This window comes from Chrysochloris asiatica, unplaced genomic scaffold (genome assembly GCF_000296735.1).
Source record: "Chrysochloris asiatica unplaced genomic scaffold, ChrAsi1.0 scaffold00019, whole genome shotgun sequence".
NCBI lineage: Eukaryota > Metazoa > Chordata > Mammalia > Afrosoricida > Chrysochloridae > Chrysochloris > Chrysochloris asiatica.
This window is the reverse complement of record NW_006408537.1, coordinates 21,128,886-21,153,351: the sequence shown is the minus strand read 5'-3', so window position 1 is coordinate 21,153,351 and position 24,466 is coordinate 21,128,886. Positions and strand designations below refer to the sequence as shown.

General features: G+C 35.2%; 1 protein-coding gene across 1 annotated transcript in view; it reads right to left on the bottom strand.

The window, feature by feature from the left end:
• Window positions 1-24,466, bottom strand: part of BAI3 (brain-specific angiogenesis inhibitor 3) — a 1,099,520-nt gene that overhangs the window by 648,414 nt on the left and 426,640 nt on the right. Inside the window, exons 4-5 of the mRNA XM_006835746.1 lie at window positions 21,447-21,608; window positions 13,329-13,493 (exon numbers count right to left, since the gene is read on the bottom strand). Coding sequence (XP_006835809.1) covers window positions 13,329-13,493; window positions 21,447-21,608 — 327 coding nt within the window. The remainder of the gene's footprint in view (window positions 1-13,328; window positions 13,494-21,446; window positions 21,609-24,466) is intronic.

Sequence of the window (24,466 nt, the reverse complement as noted above, 5' to 3'; positions counted from 1 at the left end):
ATACAATGGAAGGTTATATCGGTATCAGATTTTACTACTAATGTACCCCAACCCAAAACTAATATCACTTTATGTTCTGATCTTTATGTCCTTTTATGCAATACCTCTTTTGATTCAATTACTCCTTCAAAATATGACCACTCTAAAACAGAAACCTTATAGCAAAACTTATGTACACAGAATTGTTGTGGATTGAATTATGCACCCCACTCCACAACATATGTTGTAGATCCTAACTTTTGTACCTGTGTTTAGAATCCCATTTTGAAATGAGGTATCTTTGCTGTGTTTCTGTAACAGGGTTTGTGTAGGGTGTATCTTACATCAATCTCTTTTGAAAGATAAAGCACATTAAACAATATTCAGAAAGAAGTAGTGATGGGAAAAGAGAGCCCATCTTGAAGCCACATAAGATCACTCATAAGCAGAAGTCCAAAGAAACAAGGGAATTCCTTTAAAGCTGACATAGACTGAGAGCCGACCCTTGGAGCCTGGACCCTGGATTCAGACATCTAGCCTCCTAAATTCAGAGAAAATAAATTTCTGTTTCTTAAAGCCATCTATTTGTGATATTTCTGTTATAGTAGCATTAGATAACTAAGGCAGGATCTGGTACTGGATGAGTGGGATGCTGCACTAACAGATACCTATGATGTAGAAATGGCTTTGGAATGGTTTAATGGGTAGGCTGGAAGTGTTTGAATGTGCCTACTAGTAAAAGCCCAGATTGCCTTGGTAAGATTATTGGTAAAATTATGAATGTCAAGGGCAACTGTGATTAGCTCTCAAAGGAAATAAGGGGAGCTACAGAAAAAATCTCTCTTGTCTTAGAGAACCCACGTAATGCCAGCAATAGAATATTGCTAGAAACGTGCATGTTAATTGTTCTTCAAGTGAAGGCTTTAAAAAAATGAACATGTGATTGAACAATAGAAGAAGGATGATGCTCTTTATGCAATGATAATAAACTTGTCTGAATTATGTTCAAATGTTTAGTGAAAAGGAGAACTTGTAAATGATGAACTTGGTGATTTAGCTGAAAAGATGTCTTAGTGTCTTAAAGGAGCCACGTGGTTTCTCCTTGCTGAGTAAAGTAAAATGTGAGAAGAATGAGATGGGCTTAAAAATGAACTGTGCAAAATGAAAACAAAACTTGAAGGTTTGGAAAATTCTGTTGTACAAACTAAGGACATGTGTCCTAGATATTCACTGAGGACATGACTACATATTCTTTTGTAAAAGAGATTAAACCTGTAATTAAACCAACTACCACAAAATAATCCCTATATGCTTAGACTGAAGGAGACAGAAAAAGACTGAAAAGAAACAGGCCATCAGAGCTACATTTGTTGACCTTGAAGAAAATAAAATAACCATCCCTGTAGCTGCCCTGAGTTCAACAGAATTGTTGGAAGGAGCTCAGTAAACAGAGCTGCCTTGGTTTCAAAGAGTGGGGCTTCAACTTCTAGGATGTCCAAGTATAGAGCAATGGCCCCCTAGGTTTCAAAAATGTCAGATCTTCACTTAGTTGATACCAAAGTACAGGACTGCCATTCAATTTGGCCAAGAACATGTGACTGAAACTCAAAGCTGAGGGGAAAGGGCTGCTATGTACAAGGTGCAGAAAAATGGGACTGCCAGAATCAGGAAGCTACAATCACTGTTCATGAGTACTAGGAGAATGGGGCCATCCAAGGATAAGGGAGCAGATTTGCTGTCACAGTGGCCTGAAAGGTGGAGCTAAAGCCCAGGGCTGATGGACCTCCACTTAGAATCAAAACAGTAAGGACAATAACATCCAGAGTCTGGAGGGCAAGGTCACTGCTTAGATGCTCCAAAGAACAAGATTATTTTTAAGCTGAGAGAGCTAATATAAATTGTTCTACTGGAAATTTTACTTGCTTGGTGCTTGTTTTCCCTTCTAATTTTTTTCCTATTTGTAATGGAAATGTATACCAGTACCTATTCAACAACAGTACTTTAGAAACAAATGATTGGCAGTCTAAATTTCACAGGTTCATAGATGAAGAGGAAATTAACCCCTGAATGAAATACTCCTAAAGTTTCACCCATTATCCATTATCTTTTCATTGAAGTTTTCCATGAGCTTTTTGAAGTTGTGAAGGACTTCATTCTTCTTGGATCAACTATTAACACTCATGAAAGCAGCAGCCAAGAAATCAAACGACATATTACATTAGGTGAATCTGCTGCACAAGACCTTTTTAAAGTGTTGAAGAACAAAGATGTCAGCTTGAGGACTAAAGTGTGCCAGACCCAAGCCATGATATTTTCAATAACCTCATATGCATGCGAAAGCCAGACAGTGAATCAGGAAGACCGTAGAAAAACTGATGCTTTTGAGTTATGGTGTTGGAGAATATTGAAAGTGCTATGGGCTGCCAAAAGAACCAACAGATCTGTGTTGGAAGAGGTGCAGCCAGAGTGCTTCTTAGAGGCCAGGATGGCCAAACTTTGTCTCTCATATTTTGGACTTATTGTCAGAAGGGGCCAGTTGCTAGAGAAGGATATCGTGTTTGGTAAGGTGGAGGGGTGGAGTAAAAGAGGAAGACCTCCAGCAAGATGGATTGGCAGAATGGCAGCATCAATGGGCTCAAGCATGGCAACAGTAGTGAGGTTGGCCCAGGATTGGGCAGTGTTTCATTCTGCTGTGTAAAGGGTCGCTATGAGTTAGTATCAACTCGATGGCACCTAACAACAACAACAACAACAACAACAACATAAACTTATTGAAGCCCCTTGGACATATAGGGAGTAAACAGATGTTATTTGATGATAAAAAAAATATATATATATATATCTACAAGCCAAGGAATTCCAAGGATTGCTGGCTACCATTAGCTGAAATAGACAAACAAGGGTCTCCCCTTAGAGTCAGCACCCTGAATCCACATGAATAGTCTCCTACACTGTGAAAAAATAAATTTCTTTTCTTTAAAGCTTCTCACTTACGAAGTTTATGTTATAGCAGCTCTAGTAAACTATGACAATGACTCATACAACATTTAGGCTTTCAGAAGATAGATGATATCTACTTAAAAAACAATCATGTTAGATATATTATAGCAAGATTTAGATAATTTAGACAATGGATACAGTATTGACAAACCATAGAATACTATTGAGCACATGAATAAACCCCTCCCCAATATTTTTAACAATAACAACAATATTTTTTTTACCAGACTTAGAATTCATAAAACAGAATATAAATGTTATAGATACATTGATATATATGGTGGTCTACTTTTTCCATTGTCTTTCTATGATTCTTAGTCAATTTCATGACACGTAAAAGAGAATTCAACATAAATCCAACTTCTAACATAAACTAATGTGACTGTGAAAAGTCATTCAAATAAAGAAATGAGAAATCTAGGCAAAACTTGAATAAGTACTTCCTTTTGTTTTCTAATCTATTTTCAGACCTTACATGTAGCTGTTTAAAGCAAGGTCACTAAATAAGTATGTGTTGTTGCTGTTGTTAATAGTTGTTGAGTCAGTTCCAACTCACAGCAAGCCTGTATAGGGTTTCCGAGGAGTGGCTGGTGAGTTTGAACCATCGACCTTGCAGTTCAAACCGACCTTGTGGTCAATCAAGTGTTTATCCTATGGGGCCACACAAGTTACTTACAAAAAAAAAAATCACAAAATGCCAATTAAATCATTCCATATAATTTTAGCATCTCACTTTATTAAAAGTACAGACTGTGTAGTCTATTTACCAGATAAAAAAGAAACTACTTGTGATTCCAAAGAACATTATAAGTGGTATACTTCTCAATTTTCTTTTTATAGATGAGTCCATTTTTCATTTCAGAATTTTACTTTTCAAAGATCAAACACATTGAGTTTGCATTCTGAACTCTCACTGTCCTAAGCATTCTGAGAAGGTATTAAGAATATGAAGTTCATGTCCTGTACCTTACAATCTATTTGGCAAAAGGATGCGCAGATATATAATTTAAAGACAATAGTCAGAAAACAGCAGAATAATAAATTTGGATTAAATTATATCAATCTTATCAAATGCTGAATGATTTGAAGAAAGAAATAGATAATGCCCTTAAGGATTTTGGTTTGAGGTAAATTTTCAGCATTTAAAAAAAAAAATTATTAATTCAGTAGTTACACACTCACTGGCACAGAAGAAAAGATAAGTCTTTCCAACCAAGAATATGTGGAGTCAGGAATGTACCAGTCAAATGTGGAAATCAGAGAGATTAATTTGACATGAGATTCTATTATCTATGAGGAACAAGAAAAAACCTTGATTAAAAGAGATTAAGTAGAAGGAAGATACCTATTTGTGAGGTGTTTTACTTATCAGATGCTTCCAGGGGGAAAAAATCAGCAGCACCATTAGTAAAATTAAAAATAGAACTTCCAAAGTCATATTAAAATGTATCATATTAGTTGTTCAGTACACATTTCATAGTTTGACTAGAATTCAAGACTGAGTTAATAATATTGAATATATCAGAAGTCACTGAATGTTCAGTATGACCCTAAACATCACCAAACCATGCATATTAGATTTAAACAGGTTTGTTTACAAAGCCAGTTACGGAAAAGAAATAACAATAAACTAAAATTGAAAATGCATCAAGAATGTTTTTGGGGTTTTTGTGTGTGTGTGTCTGTGTGGCTGTTTCATTTTGTACTGAGAACTTTAAGTTCCTTTTATTGATCTTCACCTGTGACATTATGAGAAATTTGACCTGAATAAGAAACTAATTATATATTTTTTAAAAAAAGGGGAAAACCATATATTTCCTCAGTATGTCAAGTTCAAGTTACTAAGAAAATGAAAAATTGAGACATCAGAAAGGAAAGGGATGTATTAATTTAATTAAAAATATTCCATTGCATATAAATTAAAGAACTGTTTAAGTGTCAAATGTGAGACATCATTTTTAAGTGTGTCTATGTGTTTGCTTCTTTTTTCAATTTGATATTTCAGAATTCTTTTTAAAAATTATTGATTGATATGGTCTTTTTAAACACATCAGTCCTACCCACAGCCATTGAGTCACTTCTGACTCATAGCCACCCTATGTAGGGTTTCCAACACTGACAATCTATCTTCCATGGAATATATAGTGGGTTTCAACTGCTGACCACATAATTGCCAGCCCAATGCCTAACTATAGTGATATCAGCTTTAAGCCCTTAAGAAATGGTTGTGTCATTTACCAAATGAAAAATAATGGAAAAGGAGAATGAATTATGAAGGTGTGGTACTGTGGGATAATGCACTGGATTGCAAAATTGGTTTGAACCGCAAAGTCAGGTTCAAGTTCACCAACCGCTCCTCAGAAACCCTATACAGAGTTACTATGGGTTGAAACTGACTTGACAGCACTTAACAACAACAACAACAAAATTAAAAGTTGTTATTTTGGAATAGTTAAGTATAACAAACTATTGGATATTGTCATTGCTAAGTAGTATGATTGATAGTGATCCTGCACAGGGTTTCTGATAGTAAAGTGGATATGTGCATTATATTTAAGAGATATATATTGAGTAGTTTTAAAATAAAAACATATGATATTTCTAATATTTATTTTTTACAACTACCCATCTTGGGACTGCTTTTTCTTTTTATTTCATCCTCAACTAGACATTCAAGGCAGGTATAAAGTTGCTTCTCCTTCAGTCCTACATCCAGGTTTGATTTTTCACATAGCTGTTATAGTTGTTAAGTACTAATGTGTCTGTTCTGACTCATAGCCACCATGTATAAGATTTCCAAAGAGCTACTGGTGGGTTTGAATCACTGACCTTTCGATTAGCAATGGTGTTTTTTAAATACAACAGTATGCTAATAGATCAGTCTATATTATCTAGTGCAATGTGCTTCCTTTTATACCAATGTTGCAATAGTAACAACGTTTCTTCAGTGGACCAATTTCCTACATTTTCTGGACCCCAAAGAATTAATATTTCAAATACTAAATCCTAGATTCCTTAAATTTACTTTTCGTTACGTTATAGTTGCTGTTGGTGCCATTGAGTTGGTTCTGCACCACACCAGATGCTGTTGCAATTGAGTTTACATGGATTTAAAACTTGTCTCCTATGTGCAGTTGTCAATTTAGTGCTGTGATAATATTTTAAAGAAAATAATGTTTCAGTATATTGTCATGAATTGCTCAGTAACTAGTGACTGTATAGAAGAGTTTAGATAACCATGATCATAGTTAAATTATGTACCAAAAAAGTAATGAATATTTTAGAAAGTTCAATTGTAATTTTGGTAAATGCTTTGTTTATTGTTTCTGATTGACTTACCGCCAGACATAAGTAGGAATTGAGGTGGGGAAAGAATTCTGATTCTTGGATTTGACGTTACCTAAGGAGCTCTGGTAGCGTAGTGGTTACGAATCGGGCTGTGAACCTTAAGGTCAGCGGTTCGAAACTACCAGCCGCTCCGCAGGAGAAAGATGAGGCTTTCTACTCCCGTAAAGATTTACACCCTCGGAAACCCTGTACAGGGTCGCTATGGGTCGGAACCGACTCGATGGCACTTAACAACAACAACAACAACAATCTTTCTATGGTAGCATAGTGGTTAGGAATCAGGCTGTGAACTGCAAGGTCAGAAGTTCAAAACTACCAGCTGTTCCGCGGGAGAAAGATGAGGCTCTCTGTTCCCATAAAGATTTACAGCCTCAGAAACCCTGTACAGGGTCGCTACGAATCAGAACCGACTCCACGGCACTTAACAACAACAGCAACAATCCTGGTGTGGTGCTGTGGGCTAATATGTCAGAATGCCAGGTTGTTTGAACTGCAAGGTCGGTGGTTCAGGTTCACCAGCTGCTCCTTAGAAACCCTATAGAGGGTCACTATGGGACAGAATTGACAATATTATCACCCATAAAGATTTACAGTCCTGGAAACTCTATAAAGGGTATCTATGAGTCAGAATCAACTTGATGGTAATGAAGTTTTGGAATGTAATTACAACCTGAGGGACTTCAGATTTGCTCTGAGTATACAGCATACAAGGAACTTAAAAGACTCTTTTAGGGTACAAGACTGAAATGTAAAAGAGCCCAATCTCTCACATTTGGAATATGCTGAAGGACATAAATATAAGCTTCCCACATGCCATTTAAAAATAAATCACAAAAGAAGGAAAATAAAAATGCAACATCATTTTATTAAATTAGAATTAAAGTAAGTTATTATAGTAAGGATATCAAAAAATTGGTAAAAACTGTAAAGAAGTTAAAGTGAGAAAAAATAACAAATATGAAAAAAAACATGCCAGGATTAAAAAAGACACAATTAATGAAAACTGGAATATCAATAAAACAATGCAAAAAATATAAAATGACACAAAACTTACACCAATAACTATAATAAATGAGAAGTTTGACAGGATAACATCCAAATTCATTAAGGAACAGGTTAACGTGGAAGCATGTTAGTTTCAAATGATAACATTTTCATTCAGAGACAGTCAGTGACCTCGGAATCAAGGTCAGAGTACATGTTAAGCGTCTTCCCACACACTGTCCTCACCATAAGGGATCCCTGTGAGGGACCCAGCAAGACACCCTTCCATAGATGTTTATGGATAAAAATGTTAGGTATACAACCGAAAGCCTCTTGCTCTAGATAACAGATATTTGGGTCAAGCTCTGTTCTTGAGATGCTAAGTTTAAATGACCCTTTCTCTCTTATTGTTTTAAGAGTGTTTAAAAGTTCCTGGAGGCTACAACTTGGCAGCATCTCTCTAGGGGAATTCCAGTTTATAAAACACATCTGTCAAATAACACCCAATGTGATACTGCTCAGCCCACATAAAGCACAAGCCCATATGTGCTTTCCCCAATGTAAAGTGAGGGCAGAATCCCTTTGAGTCTATGATTAAAGTAGATAAGGAACAGGACTCAAAAGTGATCGTAATATCATAAATTTATTTCTCTAGTTAAGTATTTGCAACAACAAAAAAAATTAAAACAGAAATGTCTAAAGTGATCAAATAACTCGAGAGGAGGAGTCACCAGAAAGGTGATACTGGGAATTGGTTTGACACAGTTAGACCATAATATTGTTAGCGGCTTGCCTAGTACTCACAGCTATGCCAAGATGTTTTCTTGCTGGACATCAACCATACCAGAAAACTTGAACATCAGACAAGGTCATTTTAAGAACATGATAAAGTGAGAAATAACCAAGACCACTTCATAATTTTGTTTAAGCACAGACAAAACAGGGTCACAGTGAAACCCACACAATACCAAACATTCCTCTCTCTCACTTGATATGAAAGACTGTTGCTTTCTTATGAAGCCCTCATGGCACAATTGTTAAACATAGGGCTGTTATCAGTTCAAATACATCAGCCACTCTATGGGAGAAAAGGCCTGGAAATTTGTTTTCACAAAGATTTCAGCCTAAATAAGTTGCTGGGGGAGGGTGGCAGGATCATAGTATCAGGGGATACCATGATCAACTGGATAACATAGTACACAAAGACAATATTCTACATTATTTTGATAAGTAGGGTCTGGGGTCTTAAAAGTTCATTAATGGCCATGTAAGCAGCAGCTATTGGTCTCTTCATGTGCAGAAGAAGGACAGTGTTGAGCATGGAAGAAGCTTGGAATCAATTAGTTCAATGAACTAATGGAAAATGTGAACATCAGTCTCTACAATTCTGAGACCAGAAGAATTACATGGTGCCCTGCTACCACTACCAACTGCTCTGAAAGGGATGGCATTAGAAGGTCCCGGATAGAGCAGCATAATATGTGGAACAAAACTATGTTTTTTAAAAAAGGACTAGGTTTGCTGGTCAGAAAGAGACTTAAGGAACCTGAGACTATTGCCCATGATCACCCTTCAAGTCTCAAAAGGAACTCACCCTCATGGCCCAACTTTCAACCAAGCAGTAGATAGGTATACAGGGAGGACAACAAAACTAGTAAGGTATGCTCACTATGAATCATAGAACTGTCAATCATTCAAAATCAAAAGAGCAACACTTACCTAAGGACAAAGTTGAAAGGGGATGGGAAGTTGGGTGGAACAGATATAGAAACCACCGAGAGGAAGGTATATAATTATTGTTGCATGGAAGGGATTGCAATCATGAGATGAAAAGTGTATGCTTTTTTTTTTTTAAGTTTTTATTGTGAATTGAGTGATCGTTTACATGGGAGAACATTGGCTTTACACTCACGTTTCATTACAATGATTACAAAGTCCTCTGTGCACCATCATTCAATAGTATTTGTTTCTGTTCCCTCTTTTTGTTGTTGTTGTTGTTGTTTGGGGAAGTGTATGCTTTTTAAAATTTAAAACTGATAATCTTGTCTGTAAACCTTCACACAATTCCCATTAAAAGTCAACCAACAACAAAAAAAGATTTCCGCCTAGATAACTATTAGGTACTTCTAGTCATTCCTATAGGCTCACTGTGAGTTGGACTCAGCTCCATGGCACACGACAGCCACAACTTCTAGTCTTCCCTCCTCCTATAGAAATTCTCCTAAGATTTTCAACCATATAATTGCTCCCCTTCCTCAAAGTGTTCCATTTACAACAAACTCTTCTTCTTTAAACTCTCCACAAAGTCATCTAGCACATGACTAAATCCCTTACTAAATCCTTTCTAACACTCTCCTACCATATATCATGAATAACAATCACAATGTATGAAACTATAGATAGTCTTGCACAAAGATACTAATGGTCTATGATTCAAGGGTACTGACATAAAAGGATAAAAATAATTATAGTACTTTGTTACTAAGTTCTCTATAAAATCTCATGTGGTTTTCATACAAACCTTGAAGTACTACCATCATCTTCATTTAATACACGAAAAAACTAATGGTCCAATGAATGACATAGATGCTAAATATTGACATAAATTTTAAAATGTATAATATTGCAAAAGTCTAAGATCTCTCCACTACATCACAATAATAATAAATAGACATAGAAATGGTCCTAAAAGGAAACCAGCATGAGTATTAGAAATTTGGATATCTACATGCTGGATGGCACTTAATAACAACAACAACATCCAGGTAAAAGGAGTCCTTGTGTGGCACTATCGGATAAACATTGGACTGATAACTGTAAGATCAGTGGTTTAAACCCACCATCTATTCTTCCGAAACCATATACAGGGTCGCTATGAGTCAGAACATATTCAATGACACTTAACAACAGCAATGATAAATTAGGTAAAAAGCTACATGGAAAGAAACAGGAAATGAAAGAGAAATTCCCTGACCTCAATTACCTCAATGAATACAACTGTAACATTTATGCTCAATCAGTGACTGCAATGAAAATTCAAAGAAAACAGAAAAGGTGGACACTTTCAAGCAGAAGTCCTGGTGTGGTGATATGGGATAATGCTCTGAACTGTAAAGTCAGTTTGAACAGAAAGGTGTGCAGTTCAATCTCACCAGTCACTCCTTAGAAAATCTTATACAGGGTGGCTCTGGATCACAGCTGACTTGACAGCACTTAACAACAGCCAGAGCTCTGAATTTGGTAAGATAAGAGAAACACAGCACAATGACCCCAAAAAATATTCAATACATACACACACACCTTCCCATAATATGACAATTAGTATTAAAAAAATAAGGAGGAAATAAGCTTATAAGCCAATAAATGAATCATAGTTAATTCTCTTTTTTTCTTGGTTTCCTGCTCACCTCTCCTCAATAATATCACTCCCAATTTTCAGACACACTACACAAATAATAATTATGCCAACTTCTTCAGACTGAAACTGATCAAACATACAATCAATATGCATAGATAATTAATGGTGACTGGAATACAAAGAGGAAGGATCAGCAATTGGAAAATATGACCATGGTGATAGAAACAAGGTGTGAGATCATTGTATGAGAGAATTTTGCAAGACCAAAGACTTCTTCGTTGCAAATATATTTTTAAACAATATAAAGACTACTATACACATAGACCTCATCATATGAAATACACAGAAATCAAACTGACTGCATCTGTGGGAAGAGATATCATCAGCCAAAACAAGGCCAGGAGAAGAATGTGGAACAGATCATCAATTGCTTATATGCAAATTCAGGTTGAAGTTGAAGAAAACTAAAACAAGTCCATGAGAGCCAAAATAAAACTTTGAATATGTCTCACCTGAGTTTAGAAATCATCACAAAAACAGGCTTCATGCATTAGACACTAATGACTGAGATCAAGAGTTGTTAGATGAGATCAAGAACATCATAAGGAAGAAAGCAAAAGGTCATTAGAAAAACAAGAAAGAAGGAAATGACCAAAATAGATGACAGAGGAGAATCTGAAACTTGCCCTCCAGCGTGTTGTTGTTGTTGTTATGTGCCGTGGAGTTGGTTCCAACTCATAGCAACCCTGTACAGGGTTTCTGAGGCTGTAAATCTTTATGGGAGCAGAAAGCCTCATCTTTCTCCCATGGAACAGCTGGTAGTTTCGAACTGCTGCCCTTGCAGCTCACAGCCAGATTCGTAACCACTACGCTACCAGAGCTCTTGCATAGAGATGCTAAATCAAATAAAAGAAATGAGGAAGTAAAAGAGATGACAGAAAATTTAAAAGGGCAGCGTGAGAACACAAGCACAGATATTATAGTGAAACATGCAAAAACCTGGAATTAAGAAACCAAAAGGGAAGAACACACTCAGAATTTCTGAAGCTCAAAGAACTAAAGAAAATATTCAAGGCTTGACTTGCAATATTGAAGAATTCTATGGGGGAAATATTGAGTGATGAAGAAAGCATCAAATGTAGATGAAAGCAATACACAGTCACTGTACCCAAAAGAAATGGATGCTGTTCAATTATTTAAAGAAATGGCATATGATAAACAGCCAGTCGTACTGAAGGAAGAAGTGCGAGGTGCACTGAAGACATTGGTAAAGAGCAAGGCTCCAGGAATTGAAGGAATACAAATTAAAATTGTTCAACAAATTGATGCAGCAATGGAGGTGCTTACTCATCTATGTCAAGAAATTTGGAAGACCTGACCAATTGATTAGAAGAGATCCTTCTTTGTGCCCATTCCAAAGAGAGGTAACCCAATGGAATGTGGAAATTATCAAATAATATCAATAATACCACACACAAGTAAAATGTTGCTAAATATAATTTAAAATGGCTGCAATAGTACATCTACAGGGAACTTAAAGGCTTAAGCTGGATTTAGACAAGGAGCTGGAATGAAAGATATCATTGCTGATATCAGATAGATCTTGACTGAAAGCAGAGAATACCAGAATGATGTTTACCTGTGCTTTACTGACAATGCACAGTCTTTCAACGGTGTGGATTATGACAAGCTATGGACAGCTTTGCGAAGAACGGGTATTCCAGAACACGTAATCATGCTCATGAGGAACCTGTCTATAGACCAAGAGACAGTCATTCAAACAGAACAAGGAAACACAGAATGTTATAAAATCAGAAAAGGTGTGTGCCAGAGTTGCATTTTTTCATCATACTTATTCAATATTTTTGCTGAATAAATATCCCAAGAAGCTGGATTATATGAAGAACATTACATCAGGATTGAACAACGACTCATTAACATCCTGCAGGATGAAGATGCACATGATATAACCTTGCTTGCTGAAAGTGAAGAGGAGTTGAAATATTTATTGATAAAGAGCAAAGACTACAGTCTACAGTATAGGTTGTGTCTCAATGTAAAGACAACAAAAATCCTCACCACTGAACTGATAAATAGCATCATGATAGATGGACAAAACATTGACGTTGTCAAAGATTACAATTTGCTTGGATCACCATCAACACCCATGGAGGCAGTAGTCAAGAAATAAAAGGATGTATTGCAGTAGGCAAATCTGCTGCCGAAGACCTCTTGAAAGTGGTCAAGAACAGCAATGTCAGTTTGAGACTAAGGTGTCCTTGATCCAGGCCAAGGTATTGTCACTAGCTTCATATGCATGTGAAAGTTGGACAATAGTAAAAGAAGACTGAAGTAGAATTTCTGCATTTCAGTTAAGGTGCTGGAGAAGAATATTAAAAGTACCACAACTGTCAGAAGAACAAACAGATCTGTGTTTGAAGAAGTACAACCAGAATGTTCCTTAGAAACCAAGATAGCGAGACTTTGTCTCTCATACTTTGGTCTTATCAAGAGAGACCAATCCCTGGAGAAGGAAATCATGCTAGGTAAATTTGAAGATCAACAAAAAAATTCTAAAACCAATGAATACATTTTTCAAAGTTACTAAATGAATATTATACTCTTAGTATCCAGGTTAACAAATGCAGAATATACTCACCTGGGCAAAGAGCAATATTACAAGGCTTATGATGTGTTTCAGGTCCTTCACATGGCCTTCCTCCATACTGAGGAGGTGTGCATGACCTTGTTCTCGTTCTTTGGCCTCGACCACATGTAAATGAACATAAACTCCATGGTGACCACTCCTCCCAAACTCCATGTACTGTAATAAAGCAAACAAGCTTCAATAACAAAAGCAGAGAGATAAAATGATTTTTTTTTCACTTTATAACAAAGAAAAACAACTTTAGCAAATAGACAGGCATCAAGATAATTGAGTTAACATTCTTATTTTCCATAAAATATAAAAATAGATTTGAAAATTCATTAAAATAATAGAAAAGCATTTGAACCTTTTCTGCACTTGAACACAACTATTCAGGTAATAAATTTAAAAATTTCTTTTCTTGAATATAAATACATCCTCTTCCTACATGATAAAATACTGTCAGCTAAGTTAGTATAGAACATTTTCTGGAATTAAACTTGCTTTTAAGTAGATAAGGGTCAATTTAATTATCCCAAAACCTGTAAAGTTTCAGGATCAGTGACTTCTATGTTTTCAGAAAATGAGGTGGAAAAAAATCTAGTAATAAATGGAACATATTTTTAAAGGATTTTTAACTTCACATGTGAGAAAATAAATGCTTTTTAAAGCAACATTCTATGATTAAAAGAATACTTTTAGACACTGTATCTACTAGTATAACATCCTTCTTTTTCTTTTTTTTTAACCTGTTTTCATATGGTAAATATGAAGATCTCTTACGAATGGTCATGAAACCAGAAGTTGCCATTCTTCTCCCAATAACTTAATAGAACTGGAAATCCTCTTAATAAATGCAAGTTTCGAATGAGAATGAATGATCTACCTAAGAATATGCTATTTCAAATACGCCACCACCATGAAATCAAACTTCATCAGAAGTAACACAAAAAAAACCTAATTTGTGTTGTGAATAAATGCTGATATCTTTTGCAAAAATCTGTCAAGGAAAAAGTTTAGATCCCTTCACTGCATTGTCAACTTATTACTCTCAATTCAATTCTTAATATTGGGGACAGTAAGCAAAAAGTAACCTGTAAATAATAAAAATTTAAAGGTCTAGTCAAATGTCTTTTTGATTCAAAAGCTCCTGTCTTGATGCTAAACCTCTGGTTTTAGCAGAAGTTTAAAATTAAGATGTCTAAAATATTGCCACCACTTGTCTGTCAGTTTGTTGTATTGTGGTGGCTTGTGAGTTGCTGTGATTCTGAAAGCTATGCCACTGGTATTTTAAATATCAGCAAGGTCACCCATAGTGGACAGGTTTCAGATGAGCTTCCAGACGAAGACAGACTAGGATGACAGAGTGACAAACTACTTCTGAATATTTAGTCACTGAAAACCTTATGAACAGAGGAAAAACACTGTCAGATATAGTGTCAGAAAATGAGCACCTCAGGTGTGAAGGCACTCAAAATGCAACTGGGGAAGAGCTGCATCCTCAAGTAGAGCTGACTGTGATGACGCAAATAGAGTAAACCCCAGGGGAGAAAAGCCTGTGGGGCCTTCATTTGTTGATGGAGCACAACACAAAATGAAGAGAAACAGCTGTAAACACCCATTGAAGATCAGAAAATGGAATGTATGAACTATGAATATGGAAAAATTAGAAGTTGCCCAAAACAATTTGGAATGCATAAACATCGGTACCTTATGCATTAGTGACCTGAAATGGACTGGTGTTGGCCATTTTGAATCTGACAACCACATGGTTTACAATGCCAGGAGTGACAAATTGAAAAGGAATGGTGTTGCATTCATTGTCAAAAAGAACATATCCATATCATCATGAGGTACAATGCTGTCTGTGATAGGATAACATCCATCTGCCTACAGGGAAGCCCAGTAAATACCACTATTATTCAAATTTATGCACCAACCACTAAAGCCAGTGAGGATGAAATAGAAGAATTCTATCAACTTCTCCAATCTGAAATCAATCAAACATGCAATCAAGATGTATTGCTCATTACTGGTGATTGGAATGCAAAGGTTGGGAGCAAAGAGGAAAGATCAGTAGTTGGAAAATATGGCCTTGGTGATAGAAATGATGCTGGAGAAATCATGATAGAAATCTGCAAAACCAAAGATGTGTTCATTTCAAATACCTTCTTTAGACAGCATAAGAGACGACTATACACATGGACCTCACCAGATGGTATATACATAGAAATCAAATTGACTACATATGTGGAAAGAGATGATGGAAAAGCTCCATATCATCAGTGAAAACAAGGCCAGGGGAAGACTGTGGAACAGACCATCAATTACTTATATTCAAATTCAAACTGAAGGTGAAGAAAATAAAAACAAGTCCACGAGAGCCAAAATATGACCATGAATAGATCCCACCTGAATTTAGAGATCATCTGAAGAACAGATTTGATACATTAAACACTAAAGACAAAATACTAGAAGAGTTGTGGGATGACATCAAGAACATCATACATGAAGAAAGCTAAAAGTCATTGAGAAGACATGAAAGAAGGGAAAGGTCTAAATAGATGTCAGAGGAGATACTGAAACTTGCTCTCCAGTGTAGAGATACTAAAGCAAATGTAAGAAATGAGGAGGTCAAAGAGCTGAACAGAAAATTTCAAAGATTTGCTCAAGAAGATAAAGCCAAATATTATAAAAAAATGTGCAAAAATCTGGAATCAGAAAATCAAAAAGGAAGGACACACTCAGCATTTCTCAAGCTGGAAGAACTGAAGAAAAAAATTAAGCCGCCTCCACTTTCATTATTGAAAGATTCTCTGGACAAATTATTGAATGATGCAGAAAGCATCAAGAAATGATGGAAGGAATACACAGCATCACTGTACCAACTGTTCAACCATTTCAAGAGGTAGCATATGATCAAGAGCTAATGATACTGAAGGAGGAAGTCCAGAGTGCATAGAAGGAATTGGCAAAGAACAAGGCACCAGGAATTGATGGAATAAAAATTGAAATCTTTCGAGAATGTGAGGCGGCACAGGAGGCATTCACTCATCTCTGCCAAGAAATTTGGAAGACAACTATCTGGCCAACTTATTGGAAGATATCCATATTTGTGCTCATTCCAAAGAGAGGTGACCCAATGGAATGCAGAAATCATCAGACAGTATCTTTGATATCCCATGTGAGTAAGGTTTTGCTAAAAGTAATACAGAAACGGCTACGATCATACATTGACAGAGAACTTCCTGAGGTCCCAGTCAGATTCAGAAGAGGCTGTGGAATGAGAAATATCATTGCTGATGTCCGGTGGAGCTTGGCTGAAAGCAGAGAATATCAGAAAGATGTTTACCTATGCTTTATTGACTAAGCAAAGGCTTTTGGTGGTGTAGATGATGACAAGCTCATGAGGAATCTGTACCTGGACCAAGAAGCAGTTGTTTGAACAGAACATGGAAACATTGAATGGTTTAAAATTTAAAAAGGTGTGCGACAGGATATTATTATTTTACCATACTTATTCAGCCTGTATGCTGAGCAAATCATCCCAGAAGCTGGGTTATATGAAGAAGAACGTGGCATCAGGAATGGAGGAAGACTCATTATCAACCTGCAATATGTAGATGATACAACTTTGCTTGCTGAATCAAAGAGCACAGCCTTCGGTATGGATTGCATCTCAATGTAAAGAAAACAAAAATCCTCACTACTGGACCAATAAACAGCATTCTTATCAACAGAGAAAATATTGAACTTGTCAAGGACTTCATTTAACTTGGATCAACTCATGGAAGCAGCAGTCAAGAAATCAAATGACGCATTGTATTAGGCAAATCTGCTGCACAAGACCTTTTTAAAGTGTTGAAGAGCAAAGATGTCAGCTTGAGGACTAAGGTGCACCTGACCCAAGCCATGGTATTGTCAATTACCTCATATGCATGTGAAAGCTGGACAGTGAATAAGGAAGACCGTAGAAGAATCCATGCTTTTGAGTTATGGTGTTGGAAGAGGATATTGAAAGTGCCATGGGCTGCCAAAAGAACCAACAGATCTGTTTTGGAAGAAGTGCAGCCTGAGTGCTCCTTGGAGGCCAAGATGGTCAAACTTTGTCTCTCATACTTTGGACATTTTGTCTGGAGGGACCAGTCACTAGAGAAGGATATCATGTTTGGTAAGGTGGAGGGTCAGAGATAAAGAAGAAGACCCCCAACAAGATGGATTGGCCAAGTGGCAGCTCCAAAGGACTCAAGTGTGGCAACAATAGTGAGGTTGGTCCAGTATCAGGCACTGTTTCTTTCTGCTGTGCATAAGGTCACTATGGGTCAGTACAGACTTGATGGCACCTAACAACAACAATATGTTGCACCTACTAGGTAAGTAGGGGAGTGAAATTTTAAAGGGAAAAAAAAAAAGGTCCTTCCTGTCCTCCTCAATGTAAATATTGGCAAAGGTCCAAATCAAGGGGCAGAGGATTTCAGCATGTAAATACAGTTTATCTATTAAAAAAAAGTATGCATTTGCTGACTAAGTTGTTACTTCAAAAATATACATATGATACTTTAAGTATGAGGTACTTCATTCTCTTCTATTTATCTTATTGAGTTGCCAGAAGTGGTTTGTGAAAATATCCAAATATTCCAAATTTGATAAATATTCAATAAAATTATTTTAAATTATGTGAAATTTGTTGGCAAAACATTTGAATAATACATAGAAAAAGAATGAAAGAAATTAAAATGTTTTAATTTTGTCCATGAATATTCCAGAAAATCATGATCTTTAAGTCTATCTGTACCTATTGTTATAAGAATAAATGGTCTGTATTTAACTCTAAGAAGCTAGAATACACACACACACACATACACAAATGCATAATACAGGTGAGGGGGCTTCAAAAAAGTTTGTGGAAAATGAAAGTTAAAAGATAATAGAAGTTCATGAAGTAAGCTCATGAAAGAGTTCTACTACTACCTTTTTACTTCATTTCCAGGAACTTTTTGAAGTTCTCTTATATGTAATTAACTATAACTGGATATTTTAAAGTAATTTAAGAGGATGCATCTTATATGAAATGTATTTTTTAACCAATTCATGCATTTATTTCCACTTACCAGGATTACTCTATGTATAATATATTCTCCCATTTCATATAGTGGATGTTAATAGGGTATAACATTCATAATGTTCATTTACACTTCTATCAAATCAGATTTCTTTATAAGCACTGCATATCACAGGAAAAACTTTTAATAAATTGGCAGATTTTTCTTTATTAGTCTATAAACTGTTGATTAACCTTTATAATTTAGTTAACCTATGAAACTGGAATCCTCTGAAAAATTAGTAAATTACATAATACATTTTTTTAGCCTTTTGTTTTTACATGGTAAAATTTCAGGAGTCATCACATCATTTTAAAAGAACAAGAACACAAAAAATCCATTTCATTAGGAATGTCTACTAAAGCACAATAAAATATGCATATTCTCATTTTAAAAGAACTCAAAATTATTATCAATTTATTTTAGATATAGTTGAATTAGTATGATTACATCACATGCCTCATAATGTTTATCAATGCTATTCATAGGGTTTATTTCAAAGATTAGATCTTTTCACTTAAATGAAAAATTATTGCATAAGTTTTGCATTTTGCAGTAAAGTACTAAAATCTGAAAAAGTACTCAGCCCATTTGAAAAAGAATGTACTAAAAAGTTAAATCAAATTAATCTATTTAAATCGTTTTTCATTTTGGCTTAGAGACGAGCTATATAATGAAGTCTCTGCTTTGTGCTGTTTTTAGGTGAAGTGCAGAATATGTAATACACAGAATATAGTACTATCAGATTTTGAATTCAATATATATATAAATTCTCATATATTTCGATTGGGCTATAAATAAAATAAATCTTTATGTAAAAAAGTATTTTTAAATAAATAAATAGATGTGAAAACTGACATTTACAAAGAAGAACTCAAAAACATTCCTTAGACTATATAAGTTCCTTCTAAAGTAGAGGTGGACAATTCTTGACCCTCAAAATCATTTGGTCTGGCCCTGCCACCGTAACTGCAGTTATAACCATTATGCTCAGGGTGAGTTAATTAAATGTTTGACCAAATATATAGCAGGCTAATTTTTAAGCTGATAATTTTGTATGGTCTGATGTTATAAATTTTGACATAAAAAAGGTTCCGCACCCATATAAAGGATTAAAATATGTATAAAGAAGACTAGTGATTCCCCAAATGGGGTAATACTGTCCTGAAGGGGACAATGGGCAAAATCTGGAAATATTTTTGGTTGTTACAACTTGGGAGTGGGGTGGGGTAGATGGAGGTATGCTACTGGGCAGAGGCCAAGGATGCTGCTAAACAGCTAGTAATGCATTAGACAGCATATCACAACACTTACCTAGGACCAAATAGCAATAGTGCTGTGGCTGAGAAACCTTGAAAGTAGACTGCAAAACTATTCATCAAAATCCAGACAATAATAAAATTGTGTGATATAGTTTTCTCCTTTTCTCATTCTACTTTCTACTCTGAGGAAAAAGAGCAATTGAAGTGGGCATAATGTCAAACTTTCGGTTTTGAAAAAGACCAGATATCCTAGGATCAATATTGTTGTTGTTGTTGTTAAATGCCAGCGAGTTGGTTCCAATTTATAGTGACTCTGTATAGGGTTTCCAAGGAGCAGCTAGTGGGTTTGAACTGCTGGCTCTGTGGTTCACAGTCAGTCCAGTGCTGATCCACAGTGCCATACCAGAAGTCCTTAGAAGCAACATATTATGCTGTTTGATTTAAAAACACACAAGCTTTTTTTTTGAAATTTGAAATGTATGTGTGAAGGGTTACTAATTTAGCACACCAGTAGCACACCTCGATCTACTCCACCACACCCCCAAGTTGTAACAACCAAAAATATTTCCAGATTTTGCCCATTTCCCTTTAAAATTCAAATAAAAATAAACTCGAATTTTACCATTTCACATATTTTGTGGAAAGTGACTTTAGTATTCCATTTGTTCTTTCCTTTAATCATTTTCACTAATTAAATGACAACTGTATTTTAGATTTCACAGTGTTACAAGTTGGTTATTGATTTCTAAGCTAATATTCTTTCTGGGAATTTAAAGTATTATTTTAGAAAGATGTTGAAAATGTTAAAAGCACTATTTGTTCAATTAAATTATTTTCTGTCCCTGTTTTCAGGATTGAAAAAAAGTATATATTTATTACCAGGGCAAACAGCAAGACAAAATAGTTACCACAAAGTATTTTATAATAAATAATATATATATATGTATCTCAAAATAGTTCCATTTTCCCATAGAAGAATACTTATCCTATATTTTTGTTTGTTAAATTATAAAATATTCTTGTTAACAAAATTAAAAAATAATTCACAAAATTATTTTTATACTCTATAATTCAACAACATGAACTACTAAGATTAAAAGACATATTAATATAGATAGATAGATAGATAGATAGATAGATAGATAGATAGATAGATAGACAGACACACACATACACATTAGAGAGAGAGATAAATAGAAAGATAGATAGAGATAGATAGATATGCATCAGTACTACTAAAACAAGAATAGAATGACCAAAATTATGTGTATATTTAAGTGAAGAGAAACTAGTAACTACTGTGTACTTCTTCTGTAGGTATGAGGATAGGAAATTTAAGAAACTGAGGAAATACTAAAATATAAAGTATTATTCAGCTTCAAGGCATCAGACCCAGAAAGAAAGGGAGAGTCTGGCAGTAATCCTGGCAAATTGCACATGATTCCTAAATCATAAAATTGGACATGTTCCCATTTAAAATGCAGGAAAGATATTTCAACCTTAAATACTTTTAGAAGCACATACAGAGATTTGAATCCCATACTTGTGGTGCAAGGGGAAGAAGAGTGACTTATGTAATTTCTTGACTGCTCTGAATGCAGAAATGATCACACACATAAGAAAATTTCATGGTTGAATAAGAATTACACTCATCCATTCTAATTAAAATGCCTCAACCTAGTTCATATGAAAATAACAAATTGTTCCAAATGCGTAGCATGACATAATTCAATAACATCCACAGTTGTAGTTGCTGCTAACACTACCTGGACAGAGGGCAGTGTTATTGCAAACCCTTGATTCTCTTAATGGGCCGCTGCAGTGTGTCCCGTAAGGTGATACACAAGTTCTGGTTCGCACCTGCGACCCTTGACCACAAGTAACTGAGCATGAGCTCCACTGGGACCACTCTTCCACACCAGATTCACCTGCGTGCAAGACAACAAACAAACATGAAATACTGTCTTGAATGTTCTCATAGAAAGCATTATATTGGTCTGACATTATGACATGCAAGAAAAATTTTAATGTAAAAATGTGACAGAATATCAAAAGATAACACTTCAGAGAAAAATAAATTTAAAGACAAGATGTTCCAAATGCTGATGCAAGAGCTGAGTTTGCTATAACCTCATTAGCAAAGCTGCTTTTCACAAATGTCACTGTGGTATGGTTGCTATGAAGGTCTAGTCAGCAGTTTTCAACAAGAATGGTTTTTGAAGTGATTCTCTCGAAGCCAGTCTAAGGTTTTGCGCTATGATGGGAGAGGAGGCAAAATGTATTGTTAAGCTTACTTTATGTCTTTCGTGAGCAGGAATACATTGATGCCGTTGTTCTCAATTTTTTATTGCAGGTCCCATTTCTAGTGCTGGACAATGTGAACTTCTCAGAGTTTCAGCACATCCCATTTTCTTTGTGTTGAACATTGGCACTCATTTATAATTCATGCCTAGTGTAATTCCTACTTTTCTTTCTAAAATAGCTATTCATCTTGGGTTAATTTACTAAAAGTCTTTGCACATAATTTTCCCGCTGATCTAGAAAAGGGAAGTGATTTTTACTTTACATAGAGAAAAATAACTTTAAGATTTCTATAAATTTTTATGGCACAAAAAGATAGTAATATAGGGGCCTAAAACGTCAATGAATGTGTGGATTCATTAATTTTCTCTAGCTAAATGTCACATTAAAACTAAGCCTAATTTGTGTTTTTATTTAAAGTTGTGTTTTGAGGAAATTTAAAGTCAATAGTGAGCTCTTCCTCACTCTATTCTGGCATTAGGCTTTTGTTGTTGTTGTTAAGTGCAGTCCAGTTGGGTCCTACTCATAGTGACCTTATATAGGGTTTCTGAGGCTTTGAATCTTCAAGGGATCAGAAAGCCTCATCTTTCTCTTGTGGAGTGGCTGGTGGGCTCAAAACTCAGACTCTGTGCTTCAAAGTCTACTGTTTATTGTTTAATGCACCTCCATTGGGCTTGCAATAGATTCTAAAATTGATTTCAGAACTTGCAGTTAGTAGTAACTATTTAAGCCAACCATTTAGTTGTTGAAAAACTTCACAAATGCGGTGTTTTTGAGAATTTTATTTCACTGATTATACATATCAATGCACAATTTAACTATATTTTCAAGGTCAGATTTAGAATTTATTTGCCCTTGAACTATAATCCAATGGAAATAATATGATAATCCATTTGTCCATCTTTTGGGGGTTGGTGATTAATAAATGCCTTGCAGTACTGCTCAAGGCATCTGGTCTACAAACTGGTTGTTAATGGTGCTCCTGGACAGAAAGAACTTGCACCAAAATTTAACTCAGCACACAATTTTATCATAGAGAAATTTCTGTTACAAAATGTCAGCAGAACTGAAATGTGTGCTTGAAAGAGATGTTGATTTTACATTCTAACACAAATTCTTTATTTCTGTGAGGGACCCATCACAACCTGTTGTCTAACAAGCACTGGGCCATGCTTTCAGGAGCAACATTAGGGATAATTTACTGTTTTATAGGTCTGCACTATGTGTCCAGAGATGCAGATGATAATGCATATATGCCTTAAAGGTGCAGTAACTGGGATAACAGATTACTTCAAATAAAGAATATTTATTGTTTGAAGTATTCTTGGATGACTATTTGAGCAATATTTAAAGTCATGTCTCATCATTTGTCCTTTTACATGTAAAGAATACTCTTTGAAGGTTGAAAAATCATTATTCTATAAACCAAATTTTTGGCAATGGTTAAAAAATATTCACATATAGCTATGCATGTATGCAATATATTTAGCAGTAAAATTTTTAAGCTTAAAGTTAGTGAAAATATTTCACAATTTTAATCTTATAATATTTCAACCTTTGTGATTAGATTCAAGTATTATGGTTATATGTTATAAGTCAAGAAACAAAGTAATGGATAATGTGAGTTCTATAATAAGTAAAATGTTAAAGGATATCAATGAAATTAGTTATGTGTGATCATAAAACCAGTCTTTATTTTATCCACATATTGTTATGATGGCAGGAAAAAAAAGTTTTCATTCAATTAAGCAACAAATCAAGAACTACTATTCAATGCATCAGTGTGCAAATATTTTAAAAATTGGATTGTACAAATATTTGTAAAATTCCAAATGCATGAAGGAACTGAATCATTCTAAACATTCAATGTCTGTTGCTTCTAGATGATGAATGGACTGTACAATCATCAATGGACTGCAATGATTTTGACCTGGCTAAGCAGTGGTACCTGGATCATGACAGAATAAACATGAAAGCTCAAAACTGGCCTTCTGTACTCTCCCTCAAATGGATGCTCCATTTCATCAATCATAAACAAAAATATATACAAATATTGGCTTTCAGTTTTTGAATCTAATTTTACTACTGATATGCTGGACCTGCCTACCAAAATGACCTTGTTGTAGCTCAAATTCTACAGTTCTGAGTGACATTTACACTAACCACAAAGTATTTTCATACTGCCACTTTCTCATCCCTAAAAAAGTGAGACAACTATTCTAGTTGAGCATATTGGGTTATCGTGAGAATATACCTTATAAGAAAGATATTTAAAAAAAAAAATTAAAACATAGAGTGCACCATTTAAAAAGTTATCTAGCTATACCTTGAGATGACATAACTAACCCAACAGCTTGACTTGTAATGAGAAGGCATATTAAAGATCATGTATCTAAGGCACTATCAAGGGTTCAGTATTTAAAGCACTATCAAGGCATTTAACCTGGCACACACACAAAAGGAAAATTAATCTAATTAAAGTCAG